This window comes from Plectropomus leopardus, chromosome 16 (assembly GCF_026936395.1).
Source record: "Plectropomus leopardus strain MGB_pleo_1.0 chromosome 16, ASM2693639v1, whole genome shotgun sequence".
NCBI lineage: Eukaryota > Metazoa > Chordata > Actinopteri > Perciformes > Serranidae > Plectropomus > Plectropomus leopardus.
Window position 1 is genome coordinate 10742206 of NC_142191.1, and position 22220 is coordinate 10764425.

General features: G+C 39.7%; 1 protein-coding gene across 1 annotated transcript in view; it reads left to right on the forward strand.

The window, feature by feature from the left end:
- Positions 1–2670: 2670 nt before the first annotated feature.
- Positions 2671–22220, forward strand: part of pinx1 (PIN2 (TERF1) interacting telomerase inhibitor 1) — a 29950-nt gene continuing 10400 nt past the window's right edge. Inside the window, exons 1-6 of the mRNA XM_042503643.2 lie at positions 2671–2719; positions 4275–4384; positions 4471–4563; positions 5103–5184; positions 6438–6530; positions 12486–12574. Coding sequence (XP_042359577.2) covers positions 2701–2719; positions 4275–4384; positions 4471–4563; positions 5103–5184; positions 6438–6530; positions 12486–12574 — 486 coding nt within the window. The 5' untranslated portion in view covers positions 2671–2700. The remainder of the gene's footprint in view (positions 2720–4274; positions 4385–4470; positions 4564–5102; positions 5185–6437; positions 6531–12485; positions 12575–22220) is intronic.

Consider the following 22220-nt stretch of genomic DNA (forward strand, 5'->3'; position numbering starts at 1 on the left):
TTCTGGGGCTTTTTAGCATAAATAAATATTATGCACAAGTCTTTGAGCCTTAGGCACACATGAAATGTAAACACTGACCTCATATCTAGACTGAAGTTTTTTCCTTTTGATAAGAATGGGAAATGTTCCCAGAAAGCTTTTAATAACCCAAGGACACTTGTTCTCTTTTATGGTGTTTTTTTAAGAAGCTGTGAAAAACACTCCAGGGTCCATATCATGAAGAGTGTCACAATGGGGGGATAATGGGACCGATAACCCAGGAGTGGGGAATGGGATGGAATTGATGAGGAATAAAAAGTTTGGTTTTGTTTGCATTTTTTTTTTAGATTCCTAAGTAATTAATGCCACAGTTAGATTAAAATTGACTGACTAAATTGCCTGAAAGACTGAACTTTGTATATGAAAATAGAGTTGAAGCTCTCTGGGCCCCTCTCACCCCCCTGCATGGCACAAAATGGTTTAGTCCACCCCCACGCTGGGATTAATCTCTAAACACACCTTAAGTATGTAGACTGTCCAACACGCTCTTATCCCAAGTTGTCACGTATTGCCAATTTGTCAGCCAACTTCCGTGTCTACATTCTGCATGTTAGATATCCTTTTGCGTCTGCTGTTGACGTTCCGCATTGCCATAGTGTCAACAAAGCACATGGTTAGGACTAGGAAACAAAAGCATGTGGTTATGTTGGGGCAACAAAAGCACATGGCAACAAAGACTGGAACGTACGTGGCGCTGTCCAGCAGCGTATCATCTGCGTACGACAGGTTGTAATCTCAACTGAAGCTGCCCTTGTATCACGCTGCTGCCATCCGGCCATCTGGCAGCTTATCGTACAGATATGAAAGGTGGCTTTTGGAGTCAAGATCTTATTCCAAAACCACTGCAAAAGTGACGGTATTTGACGACTTCAGAATGAGAACAAGATGGACTGTCATGTCTTTCAAACAGAAAGGGCTTTATAAAGAAAAAAAAGGAAAGGAAAGACAAAGAAAGGAGACTGACCCTAAAGAAAAAAATCTAGGTAAAACATGGATAAAGAGAGGAGGGGGCAGGGCACCCACAGATGCTGCTTATGCACAGAACTACAAGTGAGACCACAGCAACAACCCAGTAACATCCTGGAAAACACTGTTCACTGATCTGATATTATTGCAGTCTTTTGTGTGGTAGCTAAAGCTTTCTACTCATGCCTGAGTTACCGTTTGGTAAATTAAGTCAGTATGTTGTCTGTTGAGTCCAAATTACACAACACAACTTTAATATTCATGTTGAATCCAGTCGGTCCACATTTCAGCTAAAGCCGTTTGCTGTTTAAAGCTGCTGCCTTCAAGTGCTTCTTGCTACACTTTCAAGTGTTTTCATAGGAAGCAAAAACAAAAACTGAATAATGTTTCAATGAGTAACTTATTTGGAGTCATGTGATGCTCATCATCTACTTTGTTCCCATCATTTAGAAGCAGCTTCTCAGCTCTCTGCATTATACTCAGGTATTAATGATTGCTTGTGGTTGTGATATCTCTGTCAGTGCAAGAAGGAGCACGAAACCAAAAGCTGTTGATCTTGTTAGTGCATCACATGCATCAGTTCGAATATGACATAAGCTGCAGGTGTTGTGGCAAGAACATGTTACATAAGACTTTTTTTTTTTAGTTTGACAGATCACAGTGTAATTTTGGGTGGAGCTTGATGAATAAATTATTGGGCTGATATCAGCTGATCACAAGTCAATATTCTTATTTGCATATAGTCACGGATGGATTATTGAACAAGCTAACCGGGCACAGGCATAGGGGCCCAAAGTGTAAATTAATACGTACTAACCAGGAATAAACTCAAGATGACCAGAAGAAGATGCAAAGTGACTATACATAGACACAAAACGACAAAAAAGGCAAATAATGACCTCAAAGAGAGACAAAACAACTATAAAGAGATGCAAAATTACCACAAAGAGATGCAAAGGGACAGCATATAACATGACAGAAATAACTACAAAATGGACAAAACAACCACAAAGATACACAAAACTACTAAACAGAGATGCAGAACAGCAATAAAAAGAGGCAACATCACCAGTTTGCTTGTCTTGTCTTGAAAAGTGTTTTGACCTTTTGCATATCTGTACCCAGGGGTCAATTGTCTTATAATGCACCCATGCAGCTTGCCTAGTATTTTGGAAAACATGCAGTAATTCAATGTGTTTAATCTGCAATTTAAAAAAAATATTTGATCCTAGTTTTAAGGATAATGTGTGTTGTGATATTTGTTTTTTTAATAGAAATTAGAAGAACATGTGACCTTTTTTGTTGAATTTAATTTCTTTCAATGTGACATTCTATTATTATAGACATATTATTAGGCTGTAGTTTTGGGTTCAATGAACCTTAGTGACCCTGCACCATGGATGCATTATAGTGAAATCCCTGCACACGTTGCACGTTTTAAGCCGCAGCTGTGTGGCTGTAGCGCCCTCTGTGGGCAAAGACTATGACTTGCAGGGCTACTATTAACAAATATCGATAATATCCGGAGTTATATAAGAGACTAATTAAACTAGAAACGTACTTATATGCTTTATCCACATTTAATATTTGTTTAACGATATGTTTACAACAAATCCCAAGCGTGGGCACATATTGTCTTCAGGCATTCTCTGGGAAGCCTACACGACTCTCGTCAAGCTGTTTAAGGACCCCAGGATGTCCATGCTTGCTGAGCGTGAGTACATTTCTTCTACAGTTTTGACGGATATTTTTACTTTTCTCTTTAATGTAACAATATGTATTTCTATATATTGTGTTCGCTAACAACACTGCTACCAACCGCCAAGAGGCTTTCTTCCAAATATGTTCAAACTGTTGTATTTTTTTAAAACTATTCGGGTAGCTAGCATTAGCATTAGCATTACTTCACCAGTCAGTGTAAACACGTGTTTTCTGAAGTTACTCTGCACCTAAACTGCAATAACTTGTCATTAGCTCTCTTTAGCTTAATGTTTTGTTCTCATTGACCAAACATATAATGTTATATATGTGCCCTCATTTTAATAAACCCTTTGTAAGCAGTGGCACGTTGTTATCTTTAAGCATAGTCAAACTAAAGCGTCGCTTTCGCTGTCATTTCTGTCACGTTTACTGTTAGGGACTGTTTGGTGCGTTTAACCCGCTTTTTATACTTCTTCTCTTTTTTTTGTTGATAATTTTGGCTGTTTTCATGTACATGGCATACGTTTTGGGCAAGATTGTTTGTTTTGGTTAATCTTGGAATTTCCAGCTCAACTCCCACAATATGTCCAAAACACACGTTGTAAACTAAATTGTAACATTCATACTGTGCATGAAAAAAAAAAGTGCAAAAAAAAAAGTTGCCATTGAAATACATTCAAACTGCAATTTTTGATCCCACAGGCAACAAAACATAAAACATGCAATATATTATTTCTGAGTGTTACTCTGGGCTTTTGTCTTGCAATTTGTAATGTTTACTGCTTTCCACCAGATTATGTCATTTTAAAAATCATATTTGGCATGTGGAGAAAAAACACTGCACTAGGTGGACTCTCACAATCAATGTTGCTGCAAAGCAGTGACATATCCTAGGCTGTGGTAATTCAAAATTAAAAGAAATATATCCATTTTGCATGTAGTATATTGAAAATAGTTCATTTGTGTATGTGTGTGTGTTTAGTGCATCTAAAAACATAGTGGCATTATGACAAAAAACAGACTTAAAGGCATAATTCTGAAAGTTAATGAATATTTGATATTTATGTGTAGGACTGATGAAAAAATAACTAAATGAAGTAGAAAATAATATCAATGTTTTTGTTTTTTTGTATTTTGGAAAGCGCATTTTATGTACAGAGGCACACGAGTGTGTGTATTATTGAAGCGGGCCCTAAGGCTTAATGTTTATAGTTGTCCCACATGTTTACATATGCACAACATCTCATAAACTTGATTAACGTTTGGGCTGAAACCTGATTTATTGATCAGGTAAGACTATTATACTATGGCGTTTGAAAATGTGTGTGTTTAAGTTAAATTCTAAAATGCACATTGCAATTGAGACGGCTAACGTAGAATTACATCCGATATCGAACTGTGTGTAACAGTAATGCATAACCGCATGGTCTGTCTTATCTCGATTCTGCACACCTACAGGTCTGTGTGCATAAGGTCTAGTCACCTTTCAGTGTGAGTCTCTTGCCCTGCTCGGTAATGTAATGTTTTGTTTGAGGTCTGTTATGTAATGACGTTGCCTCTCTCTCCAGCCCGGAGGAAACAGAAGTGGTCTGTTGACCCCAGGAACAGCGCCTGGAGTAACGATGACTCCAAATTCGGCCAGAAGATGCTGGAGCGGATGGGCTGGTCCAAGGGCAAGGTGAGACGGTCAATAGTGGAATTTTGTCAGTAAATGGTCAGTAAAACATCTGTGTCACATGTTGTGTCCTCTGATTTTGTGTTAAGGGCCTGGGCAGAAGTGAGCAAGGCTCCACTGAACATATCAAAGTAAAAGTGAAAAACAACAACTACGGTCTTGGAACCACTGCCAGCTATGAGGTGAGCACGTTAAAGAAAACTTTTATTTAACACTGGAGTGCAATTATGATGTTGCTCAGTGTTTTTGAACCCTTTTTTTGAGTGAATTTTCTATGAGAAATTTAGAGAGAATGTGTAATTAGCACATCATAGAAATATTACAGTTGCTAAATTACCTTCATTTCAGGACGGATTTAATTGACAGTCTTCTTATACAATTCAGAAGACAATGTAAAAAGCACTATAGTAATGCTATTACATTATACAGGGAGATGTTTCTGCTACTAAGACTTTCTCATTCATATATATGGGTCGGACAAAATGATATATACCTAATTTCATCCTTTTAAATAACCACACAGTTTAATCAATATCTCTCTAAAACAGTTTCAATGGAAAAAAGCAAACATTATAACCTTAATGAAAGATGGATTTTTGGCAGGACTGTTGTCTTAAACTGCATTAGCTTTAGCCAGGAGAGTACGCATACATATTTATATGCCATAGTACTTTTGAGGTTATTGTCGGTTCTGTCATGTTGACATCTGCTGTGTTTACAGGATAACTGGATCGCCCACCAAGATGATTTCAATGAGCTTCTTGCTCAACTGAACAACTGCCATGGTCAAAACAGCAGCACCGGTATGTACAAACCGCAGTGTGAATGCATGTTAGTGCATGGTGGATTGGTGAAAGAGCAGTGTGTTTCAGGATGGCTAACGTTCACTTTAGGGGAAACATCAGAGATTCAGCCATACATGTTTCAGTCAGACCCTGACTCAGATGAGGAATCACTAAAATCAGCAACCGGCAGATGTAGATGACTGACACAGAGGTTGTGAGATATACGTAAATATCTGTTACAATTTGTGTTCGCATTGTTTTAGGTAATCAAGATTTCTAATAAATATTTGCAGATAGATGTGCTGAGATTTTTATATAACTTATGACCTGCGCTGCAGGATTCAGGTTCTTTTAGCCGCTGTTGTGTCCAAGTCTTTTCCCCTGTTGATATGTGTTTCCTGTGTAAGACAGCGATTGTCTTTTATAATAGTGATGTATTTAATGTAGCATGCCTCGCGTAAACTTGAAACTCAGACTTTAGGCAGGTACGCAGACTTCGCCGGTCTCAGTAGAGGAATATGAAAACACTCATAGTGACAATCTTTGCATTGACAGTGGTCGGTTTAGTGAAGGTCAGACATTTTATTGGACATAAACAGAAGAAAAATACATTTTTGAGCAGAGGGAGACTTTCAAGAAAATGTCTTTAATTGATTTGAGTATGAAACCAAAAACAAGTTCCTTAAAGTTTACTGCCACTTGCAACACCACAACTCACACAGCGTGTTCAAGCACGTTGTTGTCTTTAGATTGTGTAAAAAAAAAACGTAGCTATTGATAAGATGTTGACTAAATCTGGCTAAAGGATATTGCATTTTTTAAATGTATTTGTGATTACATTTTGATTTCTCTTTAACCGGTTGGTGGTAACAGAAAACGGCCATGCATTACATATGTGTTACTTACTGTATGACTCACACAACTCTGCAATATCCGGAGCTGATTCATGACATAAACTTACTTTTAGTGGTTACCTCACCACTGTGGCTTCATTTGAAACTATATGACTTCGCTGAATCAAAATGCAGCTTTTTCTGGTTGGTTCGTTCATCAGTTGGACAGTAGAGGGTGCTGCAGTGCAACATTTAGGAGAGAAAACATTTACAATTTCTTTCACACAGTGTCTTCATTGTCACTGTTATGGGAAACAAAGCATGTGTAGAAAGCAGTTTTATCCAAGTTGGCAAAGATGTGCAAGAAAATTGAACATCTTAAATTCATAACTACGCGTGAACATGCTTAACTTTCTATATTTTCTATATTATCCGTAGAGTCTCCACCACCAGAGGAGCCAAAAGGATTCAGCTTAGAAGAGAAGTCCAAGACCTCCAAAAAGAGGGTCCATTACATGAAGTTCACTAAAGGTGAGTGTGTCTTTTTGCAGCTGACAGGTCTTTACAGCATCAAAACAAAAGCATAAACTTAGCACAGGATGATGCTAACTGTGTGCACAGTGTTTTCTTTTTTCAGTCTTAACAGTCATTAATTGATTACCTGTTAAATTGTTTCTCTAATGTCATGTAACAAACTGGATCAACTGTTTATCACAGAGAAAAATTCTAGCCTTAAAGTGTACCTGCGTTTTAGAAAAAACAGTTTTGGTGCAACTGTGCAATAATTTCAGCTCGGCACATTTTTTTCTTTTTGCCTGCATCAAACCCAGTGTGTTTCTCCACTTTTTTTTAGTTTTCTCCCTTTAAGACAATCCACCCAGACAGACAGAAAGCCTCCTTAACCCCTTGTTGAGCCTTATGCACTTGGCTCAGACCTCAGATGCTGATCAGAGCTCTGTCAGCCTGTGCCGGGTCAGTTGGCCCGGTCAATGCTAGGGGAGGTTATTAATAACTCTTCCTTCAACTTTCATTACTCCTTTACACGTCAGGAAGTCAAGATTTGCTGGTCAAGGCCAGAACACTGATAGGCATGAGGAGGAATTTGGTGTTCAGGACCACTGGAGACCAAAATGAACAACCACAAGCCCATATTTTACTGCTGAGCTGCTTCACTCGAGCTTTGAGCATAGCTGAGTGATTACAAGCACACTGTCTTAATAAGACTGTCTTTGTATAGTAAGTAGTGCAAGCTCATCAAATCTTAACATCTGTTAAAGTGATTAATCTATAATGGTTTTTGTTATCTGGTTCAGATGTACCTCATGACGTCAGCATACATGGGAAAAGAAAATATCTTAACTTTTGCCTCACCTGGAAGAGCCTTTTATAAACTACGTCATTCAATAGCAACTTCCTGTTTCCTGTTTGGGGCATCTGGCATGTCCATTTACTGGGCCCCCAAAAACAACACCTCCCAGGGGCCGCGTGACCCATTAGATGACCCGCCAGATAAAATGTGGCCTCAGTCTCTCACCCAGACTGTCTCACAGTGTTTTTGTGATCTTAATTTGGCAGGAGACAAAAAAAGAGTTTGTCCCTGGTGGATCAGATGCACTAGATTTTACCACGTTTTGCCCTCAGTCTCTATACATACTTAAGTGAAGGCAGACAACTTATAACAGCACATTTTTGCTCAATTTGAGACCTTCTGACTCGTGCAGCAGGACACTTTGCCTCAGTTGGTGTCCGATATCTGGAGTCAGCAGCAGTTTGATGATGTAATTTTACATGGAAAACCTGCAAAAGTCATGGAATTTCACTCTTATTTTCCAGGCCTGGAAAAGTCACAGAATTAGTAATAGTCATTGAAAGTTTTGGAGATGTCATGGAATTTGGCTGTATGTACTGGAATCAATTGGTACAGCAATCTGCAGAGGATAGCCTTCCATGAAATGCAACATAAACAGCAAATGTACTTTATGTAGACTAGATGTAGACGTAACGTAGCTCTAATATGCGCCAGTGTTTGAAAACATTTTGTTTATCATCTCGTACGATTCTTAATTTTTTTCCTCAAGTCCCGTATCCCCCTCCATGTATGCCAGCTAGCTGGAACTGCTTTGAACAAAAGAAAATAATGTTATGATTTTAACATAAGGGGTCATTAAAAACCCAAAGTAACCCTCACTACTACTGTTAAATTGCACTGCATTTTTGAGATGGAACATTGTTCTTTTATACCGTGTGAATGGTCATAGAAATTTCATTACACCTTGTTGAAGTCACAGAGACGTTTTGAAATTTTGTCCATGAAAATGTATCCAAACAGTGTCCAAACAGATTTTGAGCGATTAATCTTAGAAACTTCAACTTGCTAAATCAGTATCTTTTTAAATCACTTATGAAGACTTATGTTAACCAAAAGGTGTTCTTATAGTTTCTCCTTTTAATTTTTTTTTTACATTTTCTCGTGGTGTTTAGCATTTTAAATCATTCATTTTTTAAAGTTTATTCCTCCTTTTTCTTTACACTTGCCTGGTTATTCAAGCCATACTTCATATTTTATTGTTATTTGTTATGTTCTTAAACCCTTTGTGACGCTCGTTTTGATAAGTTCTATTTAACTAAGTATTTTTATATATTCTTTAGTGTAACAGCACGGCACCGTTTACTGATTCTTCTTGGAATTTTGGATTTGTTACCAACGTAAGTGTTTAGAGAATGTTATTCCATAGACATTTTTGTAGTTTTTTAAATATATTTTTTCCTAATCAGGACATATTATCTAGGTGTGTTTATTTCAAATGTTGTTAAAATATTGGCCAAACAGTGGCAGGATGCAACTAATGTTTATTTTCATTGACTATTAATCTGCCTATTATTTTCTGGATTAATCGATTAGTTGTTTGGTCTATAAGATGTGAGAAAATTGTATGTGAATGTCGATCATTGTTTCCTAAAGCAAAACATGACGTCCTCAAATGTCTCGTTTTGTCCCCAGTCCAAAGATAATCAGTATACCATCATAGAGGAGTAATAACAAACAGAAAATATTCACATTTAGGAAGATGGTATCAGCAAATTTTGCCTTTTTTTCTTTAAAAATTACTCGATCATATCGAATTACCTGGAGATTAATTTACTAGTTGACAACTAATTGATTAATTGTTGCAGCTCTCAACTGTAGGCTTATTAAATTGCTGCACTTAAGTTTTGACCTGAACCCTCACAGCTATATCCACCTCTCCCCCCTAAGACAACCTCACTGACCCCAAGAAAAGCACTGAAAACAATACCTCGCTCAAGTGTTTTTGTCATTGTGACAGCCCCGCTCGTCTGTTGTTTATTACTGAGTAATAGTGTTGACTCTGAACTTGGGCCTCTGTTATCGTCTTTGCATTAGGATACACTTGTACCCCAACCTGTCGTCAACTATTAAAGTCTGATCCCGCAGGACTTTAAGTTCTAATCCATTCGAGGACATCCTTTCTATTATCACCACCAGTTGTTTGTGAAAGTCAGGGGAAGCTAAAGAGCAGGTAGTACCTTGCACTGCTGCTGTTTTTTACATGCAGACATTTGACATCTATTCTCTTTCAGTATCTTTATTTTCTCACACTGTCAGAAAGCGGAGGAGAAGGCAATTAAGGGGGAATTCACTTGGGGATATTTTCACAGGAATTCAATCTTGGGCTGGTTTGTCACTCTGTAGGCAGTAAACTTGTCTTTGGCAACACAACACCACTTTATCTTGTTTCTACTTTAAAGAAGCGGCAACTGTTGTCATGCAACAGAAGGGACGCTGGCACTGCTTGATTGTCTATAAACGAGTCATACCTTGATAGGAAACTTGAGAGTTGAGTGCTCCGTTTGCATAAAGTGGTCTGACAGGCATAAAGTTTAAGGGGCACTTTTACTATGAATCTGTCAAATTCATATTTCTAGGAAGGAAACATTTTAGTCCTCTCACAGTGATAATAGACAGCTACAAAAAGTTTTTTTTTTTCATTACTAAATTTGTTATTTTTGTAGTCATCTCCTGTTGGCATCGCTTCATTGCGTCCAATTTGTGGTTTGGATTGGCATGAGCAACCAAAGGGTTACCTGGCAACATATAACCAGCCACGCCTGTTTGCATGCTTCCACTGACTGCTCCGATGCCGGCTCCCCTCCCTGCGAATCTGTTGCCAAGTTAAGTCTTGGTAATAGATTTAGTGTTGCTAAGCTTGTTACACGAGAGGTTGAAAAAGTCAGGTACTACTCTCATAGTTATGGATGTGCAGAGAGCAGACAAAGGTCAACCACTTAACATTTAAAAACCTGATTTCATATCCAGTAGTGGAAAAATATGCGTGGCAATATTGTATCAACACAGACAATAATAATAATAATAAAGTTGAAAAAATGTAATAATTAACCATAAATGCACTATACAGTATGTCACAGCAGTACTTAGCATATCGCAGAAATGTCTAAAATTGCAATAATATTATATTGTGATTTGAGTATCATGAGGCTCCCACCCCTAATGATTTGCTTCGTCTATAACTGATTACTAAAGTCAAAGTGTTGCTTCTTAAATCAGGGTTCCTACTGATCTTTAAAATGTCTTAAAAATGTGTTTAATCAATCATTTTTTCTGACGTTGCATTGTAAAATCTCAAAATAATTAGTAACATCTAGTAAAAAAAAATAATAATTTAACGAATGCCTCTCACATTAGTGTCTCACAGATCACGATAGCGTAACTAACCACACTTATATTTAGTTTCTGGTTGGGATGCTCAGAGCAGAAGATGCACTGTATCTTAGCTAGCGGTCACTCCCTTGACATGAGGGAAGTGCAAATTCAAAGGTCCAGTGTGTAGGATTTATTGCCACCTAGGCATTCAGAGCGGCATTGAAAAAGCCTCAAATTCAACTTGCCTTAAACTACAGGAACCATGTAGAAATTAATTATCAAACTGATATTAAAACTGTAAAAATGTGTCTGTTGTGGCCACAAAATCTTCCAAACATCTCCTCTTCAGCACAGGCCGCCTCCTTACTCTCTCCTGCTTTTTTATTGATGTCCTGTTAAGGCTGGTTCCCTCACAGCCTGTGCTGAGGATTGATGGCCTTTGTTTGTAGGGAAAGGCACCAAAATCTCTGCTGCTGAGGTCTGCGGCCCACAGCATAAACCAGTAACCCAGTTTTAATTGCTACCTCCATCCATCACCTGTCCCAGCAGCGAGGGTGGTTGATGCAGAATTTAACTACAGCTCTCCATCCGCAGCTGTGTGTGGTTGGTATTATCGCCGTCTCTTGGCTTTTAACGAAACAAATATCATTTCAGCCAATTTGAGTCTGTAAACTGAAATGACTGATATGACTGTACACCATCAATCTTATTTTTTAGTAATTTGCATCAGATGTTTGTACTTCTCAGTTGAGCCTCTGTGGTCTGTTGGTCTGGTTTGACTAGTTATCTGTACTGACAGTTGTTGCTATTTCAACCGTGTCCTTGGAAACCAGCATGTATTCACTAACACTTTCCACCGCACGACAGCAGGGCACATGCTTCATCCTGCGTTATGACACTCAGCCACCTTTTACCATTTAAGCTCCTTTTTATCAGAACGTTGTTATTTGCACTTTCACCTGAAAGCCTGAGAATTTTGACGGGTGCTTCCTCGTCCAAACAGCACATAGGTCAGATTGGGCATAATTTTACGATTGACCTGAGTTCACTAGGTGACAACCCCCCCCCCCACACACACACACACACCTCCCCCTCCTCATTTATTTTCAACATACTTTCTTGGTGTTACTTCTTAGACCTGCATGTGCTGTGATTTTCAAAGCCAAGAGTCGGGGAGATAGAGGTTTAAAAGCAATAAATAACCAAATGTTATCAGAGCCCCGCTGAAGGAAGAGGATGCAGCTGTACGAACAGGACCCGGGCTTGAGACAGCGACTGTGCTCCAGGAGTCTTTGAGGCCCGGCTTGAAAATGGGAATCCGGAGGCGTGGCGTGGCAGAGCTCGTCGTCGGTTTATTTTTCTTTGCCGTTTTATCCCTGGAGAAAGAAGCAAACCACGCAAACCTTCTTCAGACCACCTCCCCCCTACCCTCAACCCCCCAACACACACACACACACACACATGCGCGCGCACACATACACAGATACACAAACATGCTTTCAACTGCAAGCATTACATGTTGCCTAGGTAAAACTGTTGCCCTTTGATGTCTGTGTTTTATATTTATTTATTTAGTGGGTGTGTATATGTTTTTGGTTTGACTATGAAATCTTTTTGGTCACGTTTTTGGTACATTTGCTACAGTAAAGTCCTACTGGTCTTTGACAGTAATATTTTTTTTTGTTTTGCAGTTGTGCCATTAATTAGTCTAATTTCAATGTGCCAGCCAAAAAACATGCTTAGTTTTAAACAGAGTTGTAAATTGCTGTATGATATTGAACATTTATTAATTTTTCTCCTTATAGGAAAGGACCTGTCCTCTCGAAGTGAAACAGACCTTAACTGTATCTTTGGAAAGAGGGGAAGATCTGCCATTGACCAAGAGCAAGAGCAGGTAAGGAGCATCAAGATTATTTCCCACATCCACAATGAAAAAAAATCCTCTTCTGTCATAACTTTGAATTTAGGCAGCATTCAATTTAATAAAAGATTAACCTGCAAACACAGCATTTTTTGAAAATCCAAACAAAAAAAATCCTGCATTTTTTAAACTTTGGAAATAAAATTTGATTTGACTTGGTTTCAGTCCGTCATAAAACAATCTTTACTTATCCAAATATTTCCCAAAAAAATCATCAAAATCAAATTAAATCCAACATAAGACACAGGCATGCTGAAAAACAAAAATATATAAAACAAACTATAAACAGCATATTAAACGTGAATGTAATTCATACAATTAAAGCATGACACATGATAAATAATAAAGTGTGCTCTGCTGTCTTCAGTCAGTCGTCAGTCAGCAGTCAGTTTATGATCGGAGGAACTCTACGTTCTTGTACTGATGCACAGATTTATCCTGTTTTAGATGTAATTACAGCACAAAGCAGGGACACATTAATGGTGAAATACTCATGTGTCCCTGCTTTGTGCTGTAATTACATCTAAAACAGGAAATCATGCGTGATCATGCCTGTTGCCTCTAAGAAGTAATTTTACAAAATATCTGTAGAAACATTCCTAATCCTAGGTGTAAATAGCTTTTTGCAGTGAAACAGTAGTTTTCTAAGCGGAGAGGGCAGGTGTGTGATCTTTCGTAACCCCCTCAATGTCAAGTGTGCACTGAGGGAGGAGATGACATACCTCTGGCCAGGTGGCTGCAGCTTATCTGCCTCTGTGTTGGTAATTAAGGATGACCACTGCTGCTGATGGCCTCCATCAGTCGCTGCAGCATCATGTGATCCTTGTTCTTCTACAGGGCCCAGCTCCCGAGCAGCCTGTGGCCTCAGATTAGCCATGTCACAGTGTGCAGCTTTAACACTGCCAACAGGCCATGGACGGCGGCAAGAGCACCTAAATCCAGTTAAGGGATTTGCACTCTAACCCCCCTGCTCCTCTCTCCGCACTCCCCCTCTTCTCTTCCTCTGTCTTGGAGCGCTCACATCAGGTAGTTGTAACGCCAGCGGGCATTATTAAAGGCAAATCAAAATCGGGGTGAGCTGTGCAGAAATCTGGAATGATGACGCTTGCAAAAAAGTTCTCTTTTTGCTCTTGGCATCAGTTGCTGGTCACTTCAAACGTCACTTTGCCATTTGGCGTTATGCTGGCTCTCGTGCTTTTAAACGTAGCTTACAGGCTCAGACAGGAGCAAGTTGCATTTTAGGCCCAGTATGGTCCTTTGGCTTACTTATCAAAAACAAAACCTTATTGGTAATTTGTCCTGTTTTTAGCTCTTCATTTAATTTAATTGAATTTTTATTTGTTCCGGTCATGTTAATGCACAACAATCAGATTTAGACTCAAACTCTGATACATATTCCATGACTGAAAAGGAGCAGGTAGAAGAAAACTATCAGCTCCTCCATTTTTTTACTTTTTATTTAAACTTTGCTGCATTTGCGTAACAAAACAGCACTTGAGTTTTTATTGTCAGAAATTAAACATAAAAATTAGTGTCTGACAATGAAACTTTCTGGGCACCGAAGGTTCAGCTGAATTTAATTGTAAATTTACATAGACTATAATTAAATCACATCACTCATAACCTGTCTTACTCTGTTAAAAATACTGGCGTATAAAATCATGATGCGGTTTGTAGGATTTAGTGGCATCTAACAGTGAGGACTGCAGATTGCAACCAGCTTGAATTTCTCTCATGTGCCAAGTGTGAACTCCCAGTTAGGATTCCTTCAGTGTTCGTTGTTTAGGAGGTTTTTACTGGGAGTTGAATTATCTGCAGAGCTCAGACCAGGAGATTTGAACCGGTAAAAACACTGAATAAAGCTATTTCATTTTAGAAGTCAGTGTTTCTTCTATGCCAACACTACTTGGCTCGTCTCCTGCTAACTATGGTGGACCACCCGAAAATGCAAATGGTCCCATTTAGAGCTAGTGTTTAATGTCTCGGTTAATTCTACTCATAAAAACACATTCTTATTGAATGCAATTTCTGCCACCATATTTCCATACATCCTGCACAGCGAACCTTTGAATAAGTATTAAATATTTAAAATCATGAAAATTCCACCGATGAGATTTGTAAGAACATTTTTAGGTGGTTTTTTAGATGCCAACAGATGGGGCTTGGTTTTGCATGAACAAAAACTGTGGGATCATCATTTTAAAGACCTGAGAAGTGACACAATCAGACACAGAACTTCTCCATTTTTTAGTTTTGACTTAATAAATCTTCATTTAATATACTGGTATCTTTGGTGTCACAAGTTCTGCTGACTCCATACAGAGCCAGAAGGACAATGACAAATGTAGCTTTTGGACTCGGAGACACAGAAAAGCCTCTTGCTGGCTTCCTCTGTTTATCTCAAGCGTTTGGCTTGAAGAAATTGGCATCTTAAAATCCATAAATTGCACGAGAAAAACCTTTCCTATTCCCCATGCAGGTGCTGAGCCATAACATCACAATGGCTGCTGCTCCCCAGCTGATTAACATTGGAAATGCAAGCAATACACACCATCGTTTCCTCCCTAATCGTTTGGTTATGGGTTGTTATTTTTCAGCCAGGAGGGACACCATTGACCATATCGAAAACACTGAACACAATTACAATGGCATCCCATGAGGCCTTGTGTTGAAGCCCAGCAACATCTGAGGTAGCTGGGAAGAGGTAAAGAGGGTGATGGACCAATCAAGCTCTAGGCATTGTGCAGGATCTCCTGTGAGTGTGTCTGTGACACTGCCAGTGACCCTCAGCGCACCCTGATCTGTGCTTACCGTAGTCCGCCACCAAATACGCACTCCATACACGTGCGATAATCTCAGTACCCTAAAGTATTCCTGAGTAGTGAATATATCAACATTCAGTGCTTCGGTTTTTCTGGTGGAGTTGATTGGCAGATGCCAGTCGCATTATCACATATCTCCATCCTGACGAGGTGAGGCCAGGAGACCCGACCAAATTTGGAACGGCTCCTCCAGATCTGCCCACGTGAATCTTCCAGCACTTCACCCACCACCCACTGCTGTCTCTCCAGCCTCCCTTTCCACCAGTCCCCCACTGCTGGGGTTTTCCTTCCTCCGCAGTGATGTGCTTCCTGCTTGCCTCTTATCGCTGCTCACAACGCTCCCTGAAACGCAGACAGACACACACACACACACACACACACACACACACACACACACACACACACACAGACAGCTGTCCCACATGCCTCTGATCATTTAACGCAGCAATGGACGTGTTGAAAAGACCAAATGAGCACATGGGACAGATTATCAACCCCTTCATATCTGTGTACAGGTAGCCACTAAGTTCCATCCATTCATTTGTTTCGCCTGAACTGCTGTCTTTTAAATTCTGTTTGTCGTGCACACCTGCTATCCTGACAGTGGAGCAGTGTGGGTTTAAAAAAAAAGAAACAATTTAAGTTTTAAGCCTTTGAAACCTGGATCAGCATTGCTTTTCTTGTGTGGCATCTACATGGCTTTCACAAGTATTCAAACATTTGGATTGGTTTGTTTTTCCGGAACACAAGGGTGAAAAGTCAATGGACAAGTTACCCAAGCCATGTCCTACTAATTTTTAGATATTAGTAGATTTAGAAAATTATATTTAAAAGGCTAATGAGTTCTTTTTTTTTTTTTTTTACAAAAAAAAGTACATACACATCATACTGGTATATTTAAAATTGTGTTACAAAATGAGAATTATTTTAAGTACTTGGGTCATTTTCCTTGTTTATTTATTTTTTTAAATTTTTTTTTACTATTTTCTTAAATTTTGGGGTAATTTCCTCTTAAGTTGCTCATTGCATTCTTCCCATATTTTTTATATATACATATTTTATGTAACTCACCTGTTTTCATATTATTGACGCACAAAGCAAAATTAAGGGTGGGTTGCCTTGAGGGACAGGCTATCTGCCAATAGTGTCCTGGACTCTTCAGTCATATCCACCCCTCACTCCTTCACGGTGCCAGCCTCTTGCTCAGATAGGGTCAAAAAAACTAAGCTGGTGATGGCCGAAATGCTGAACTTGAGGCTTCAAAACTGGAGTCCACAAATCAATGGGTGACGTCACTGAAGCTAAGTCCATTACTTTTACAGTCTGTTGTCTTTACATGCTGCCACTTTCTCGTTAGGACCTGATCACTACTGAGCACGTGCAGCTCTCATCAGAGATGAGTAGGAAGAGAGATGGCTCACTCTTTGGCTAATTCCATCATCAACTCAGGAAAAATGTTTTTAATTTAAAAATTTTTTTTTTGCTTGCCCCATTGGGAAAGCGAGTTGCCAGATTCATTAGCTGAACCAAAGCATTTGATTCGCCTCTGACAGTCGGGCAATTCTTATTGTTGAGCCCTGATGTATGATCTATCTAGATGAAAATGTCTTTTTGGAGTTAAAACTAAAATGTAAGAGGAGAGTTTTTCATATTCGTCAACCACAGATGCACTCACATACAGGACATGACAAGTACATTTAAGACCACAGCACACCAATTAGATGATATAGAAACAAAAAGTCCATGTCTGACCCTCAGTGGGCTTAAAAAAGCATTAATCAAGAACGTTTTGATAATTTCATCATCATCAGATATCTCATCAAAAAAGAATTGAACAGGCCTAAGCATGGATGTAGGTGTCAGCGATGCTAAAGTATTTAAAATATATTTAGGTCCATTATCATTACCCAGCACTAGTTATAAATGAAAGAGTGTGTACTAAAGTTTTAAAATTCTAACACACGTACACTTAATTTTAACTTTTTTAGGTACATCTGTAAAATCTAATGCAGTCCCATTCAACTGTTCTGCCATAAAGTCAATTTTTATGTTGCCTATCAGGCATAAAAACATTAAAGTAGTAGAAAACTTTTGCAAAATTACAGGTATTTACACCATAAATTGATGCTGAAAATGCATCAATCGGTGCTTAAGAATTCACTACAACACAGGAAATAAAGTGATGCTATAAACTTTTTGGAGGAGGACCCCCAGCCCCCCCCCCGTTTCATATGTGTCTCCCCATTGATATTGAAATGAAATGTGCACCCCTGCATAGATGTTGTAATACATTTAAATATTTTAACATCAAGGTCATAGTTCATGGTGGTTTAGTTCGTCAGGACTGCATTATATTGAGAGGTGTCCGTAATATCCTGCCCTTTCATGTATGTAAAAAGAAAAATGAAAAAATTGAATCCAGTCCAACACCACCACTAACTTTGACCTCAGTCAAAAACAAATAATTTCCACATTTCCGACAAGCATTTGTTGAACACAAACCATTATCAACCAGATAAACAGATGACCACTATTTCACCCACAACCTCATTCCACCTTACCGTGCAGCCACCTGAAAACGTCTGCTTAAAACCATTATTTACTCTCTCTGACCAGTGAGGGTTATCAAGTTGTGTTGGAGCACCTGTCCATCTACACGGCTCTCTGTTATCCATCACCCATCCCACGCTCGCAAGCCCCCTCCGTCTCCTGCTTCCTCTTGTGCCCCTCAACACAATTACTCACGGCATGACAAACGACAGGCTCTCTCTGCCGAGATATCAAAAAGCCCCGGCCACTTCTAAATGAAGGCACTTTGGCAGCCCTGTGCTCCCCGTGCTTATCGGCGGGCGAGCAGTGCCCCTGGCCGTCCTGCGTCCCCCTCTGCTTCCTCCTCCTTCTCCACCACCGTGCCCTCCTCAGGGGGTTTAGTTAGGGGAGCCGCATGGAGGGCCAGCCCAGCTTGATTTATCTCCCTTGCCCCTCTGCCCGGCCACTCAGGCAGGCCGAAAGAGCCGACGAGGCTCCAACGGGCCTCAGCTCGAAAGCCCGGCATTAGCTGAAATAAACCATTCTGCCGCCCAGTGAAAAATGTCCTCTGATTGGCTAATTAATCAGTCAAAGGGGAGCGACGCGGCTTGTGACTTGAGGGACCCAGGCGGGCGACCGCAGAGGGCCTGCTGATAAATAGACTCCCCGCCGATTCATACATCAACAAAAGTTAGTCATTTTTTAAAGCCGCCAGCTCAGATGAAAGGTGGAAACAAGCCATAGTTTTATTTTTCCACCTACATTTGCCTCTATGTTTCTTTCAGGGTGTGTGTGTTTTGAAAAAGACAAATTTTTGGTTTTATGTTCTTTTTTTCACACATTTAAAGCTTTTTGTTGTTGTTGTTTTTCTTATTTTTAAAACTATTTTTTTAACAATCTCTGATGACAAAATTATATTATTGAAATTCTTTTTTTCATTGTTGTAAAAAAATAGATTTAATTTTTTTCACTTATTTTTCCATAATATATATAGTTTTATTTTAGCTCAGTGCAACCATCGTAATTAAATTTTCAGCTTAATGACTCACCCTCAAAAGACATGACATCATATTTATGTTGAATTAAGTTTCCAGTAGACGGATACGACATTAGAAACATTATATTTCTTGAATCAACCTCTTCATTAGTTCTTTACTCCTTAAAATGTCAGAGAAGAAAAATGGTCGAGTATAATTTGGTGCAAGGCCTGTTTTGCCGTCTGAACCCTCCAGTCAGACAGTCGGTACGCCTCACCCTGATCTCAGGTCAGCATGACCCCGTGGCCTCTCCCACTCCCACTCCTGCTCAGGCACAAAGGGCTCGAGGTTCAGGCCTCATCGGGTGGCACCTGTTGCAAGTATTTCCTGCCCACGCGTCGTCCACATGAAGGATCGCACGTCAGCGGGGGCTCCCCCGACACCACCATCATAAGGAATATGGGGCAGGGGCGGCGCGAGGTTGGGGGCTCGAGCGTTTGGCAGATGCGTCGGCAAGGCGCCAGGGAGCCGATGGGCGGAGTCGAGTGCTGAAACTTTGCTGACGGCGCAGAGGCAGAAAGATTTTTCGGTACAGGAATGTTTTTTAACTGTGGAATGGGTTTCACTGGTTGCCGCTCGGGCCTGTGAACGAGAAAGTGGGCTGTTTTAAAGGCATAAAATGGTTCCATTCATATATCTTTAATTGCTATAGTCATGTAAAATATAGTGATTCTGAAACAGACTTTTAAATATGTAATTGTGAGCATTTTCCTTATTTGTTGCATTTTGTTGATCATTTCTTACTAAGTTGATCATTTTCACGTTTTTTAAGAAATCACACCGATTTGCTTTAGGTTTAAATAATTGTGAAAGGCATCTGAAAATAGAACAAGAAAAGTGATGTTTTTCCAGTTTTCAAAGGGTTAAAGCCTTTATTTCTATACATGTTGACTTTCATCATTAGGGCATAAACTTGGGGAATGTCTGTGTTATTTATGCTTTTTTTTTAAAGCACTGGGGAGGGGCTAATGGCTTGGGTTTTTTTGGTTTAGCGAAGAGGCAAACAACTTTAAATTGTTGTATTTTGTATTTATAATGTTTATTCTAAATACTACCTGAACCTGCTTGTGGGTTTAAAAGGCATGTTTAATGTAAAAATCGCCAAAATCTCACAATTTGTCATAGCCAGAGTTGTCATGGAATTTTCACATTTCCAAAGGTCCTTCAATTCATCGTTTTTTAAAGGTTTTTCATTGTTCATAAGAGGTTAGCTGTTTGCATTGGTGATGACTTTCTCCCACACTGCTTGCTCATTGCATTCACTTTAATACTGACTACATTTGATGTCAGTTTGGAAAAATATGGGCATATATGTGTTGGAGGGCGAGGCATTTTCCCCCTAGTCGCTCAGGAAAGGTCAAGGAAAAATATTTGTAGCTTTGTGGAGGATCAAGATTTAAAAAAAAAAAAAAAAGTCACACTTCAGCCATCCACCTTCTCTGATCCATAAAGTTCAGTCTCTCATTAAAAAGCTGCATTTCTGTCTTATGTAGTGTTATCGTTGGCTTACATTCTTTAAAGTGTTAGGAGTCTGTCCTGTCGGTCTACACTAACAGGATTATTCTTTACTTACTGCTTCATTGTATAAGTGACAGTATAAATAGAAATGTGGCGCCAAAGCAGAGATTTTCTTTTTGGCTCAGTTGTCCATCAACCTCAGAATTGATCTGTTGAAAGGGGAGGCCGGTGTAAACGTGCGTTGTGGCAGTTTGAATGGGCCGGTGCACTCATGCAGGGTGCCGGGCTCATTGTGAAGCTGAAGAGCTCTAATTCATTCTCAGATAACATCTAATTGCCTCAAGCAAAAGCTCTCCCTTTCTTGAGCATGTTTGTTGACAGGCCCTTTTGCTCCTACCGCTGAAAATATCAAGACCCGCCAAGCGACCCACCCCTCCCACTCCACCCCCTGCTGCAAAGACACACACACACATTTACCACCTACCTCCCTGGCAGTTTTACGGACTGCTCCCTCCTGGCCATGCCAGCTTGCTGACACTTAAAGATTAGCGCAGGACAAAAAAGAAAAAGAGGGCGTCCGTCTCTTAGTTACGGGCCTAAGCTAGAATACATGGGGCTGGGGTAATTACTGCCTGGTGAAGCTAACCGCCCAAAGATTTCCAGCCCTCTCGGCTGTTTACAGCCGCCGACTACCGTTTAATCACTGACTCTTTAATCTAATAAATCACATCTGGGGAAAATAATCACTGTATCTTCCCTCTCTGGGGTCGGGGTGGGGGGACCCTGTGCTCTTGAGGGGGGCATTGTCGGCAAGCGTTTGCAATGTTGAACAAGCACAGGGCAGTCATGCCGCATGCATAATGTTGTCTTCATTTGTTTCTTATGATAAACGTTCTTGCACCGGGCACAAAGTGCAATTTTTCAAACCCCATTTTTTTTCTGTTTTGTCTTAACTACATACAGAAAGTACGCCTTTAGCAAAAGTATTGCTTTGTGGACGCTTCCGTGTGTGGCGTTTTATCTACTTAGGGTACATCGTTTTATTGTTTTTAACTTTGTTGTATAATTTTAGCAGGAAAGGAATCCAAACATGAGGAGGCAGTGACAGTGCTTAAAAAATATCGATGGTCAAGCGAAGGGTTTACTTATTTACCACGAAATAAGGTATCCACATGTTTTTCTGTCCGCCCACATCAGGCTCATGAAGGATGGGCTGCTGGACTTGTGTGCTCATCAGGGAGAGACAGCTGGCTAATCAGGGCCTGATCCATAGACCTTGAGTATCGCCAAATTTATTATTGTGGCAGGACAATGAGGGCACACTCATGCAATTACAGACCCAACCAATATTGGCTGGAAATTATTGAAAAAAAGAAACGGCAAGTAATGCAAACAGGCAGTTTTTAAAGAAAATAAATGGGCGACTGCAACTTTGTCAAATTCTAATTAACGTGAGCCAGAAGGCGACTTTATACCTTTTGGAAAGGTTAGTAAGTATTAGTAAGACATATTTATTTGTTTTGATAACTTTTAATACAAGTAAACCTCCACATTTCAGTCCAGTTTTGCACAAAACTGCATAAAGTGTAGATTTTTCATGATGGAAACACACTATGTTTCATGATCTCTGTTATTTTCAAACCTCATACCTTCAACTTGAGGGACTTTAAGGGTTGGTAGTGGGAAGGCTGACCTCGTTACTGTTTGTTGTGGAGCAGCCAAAAAATGCTCAATTAAAAAAATACTGTCAACAAGACCTAACACTGCCTTTTC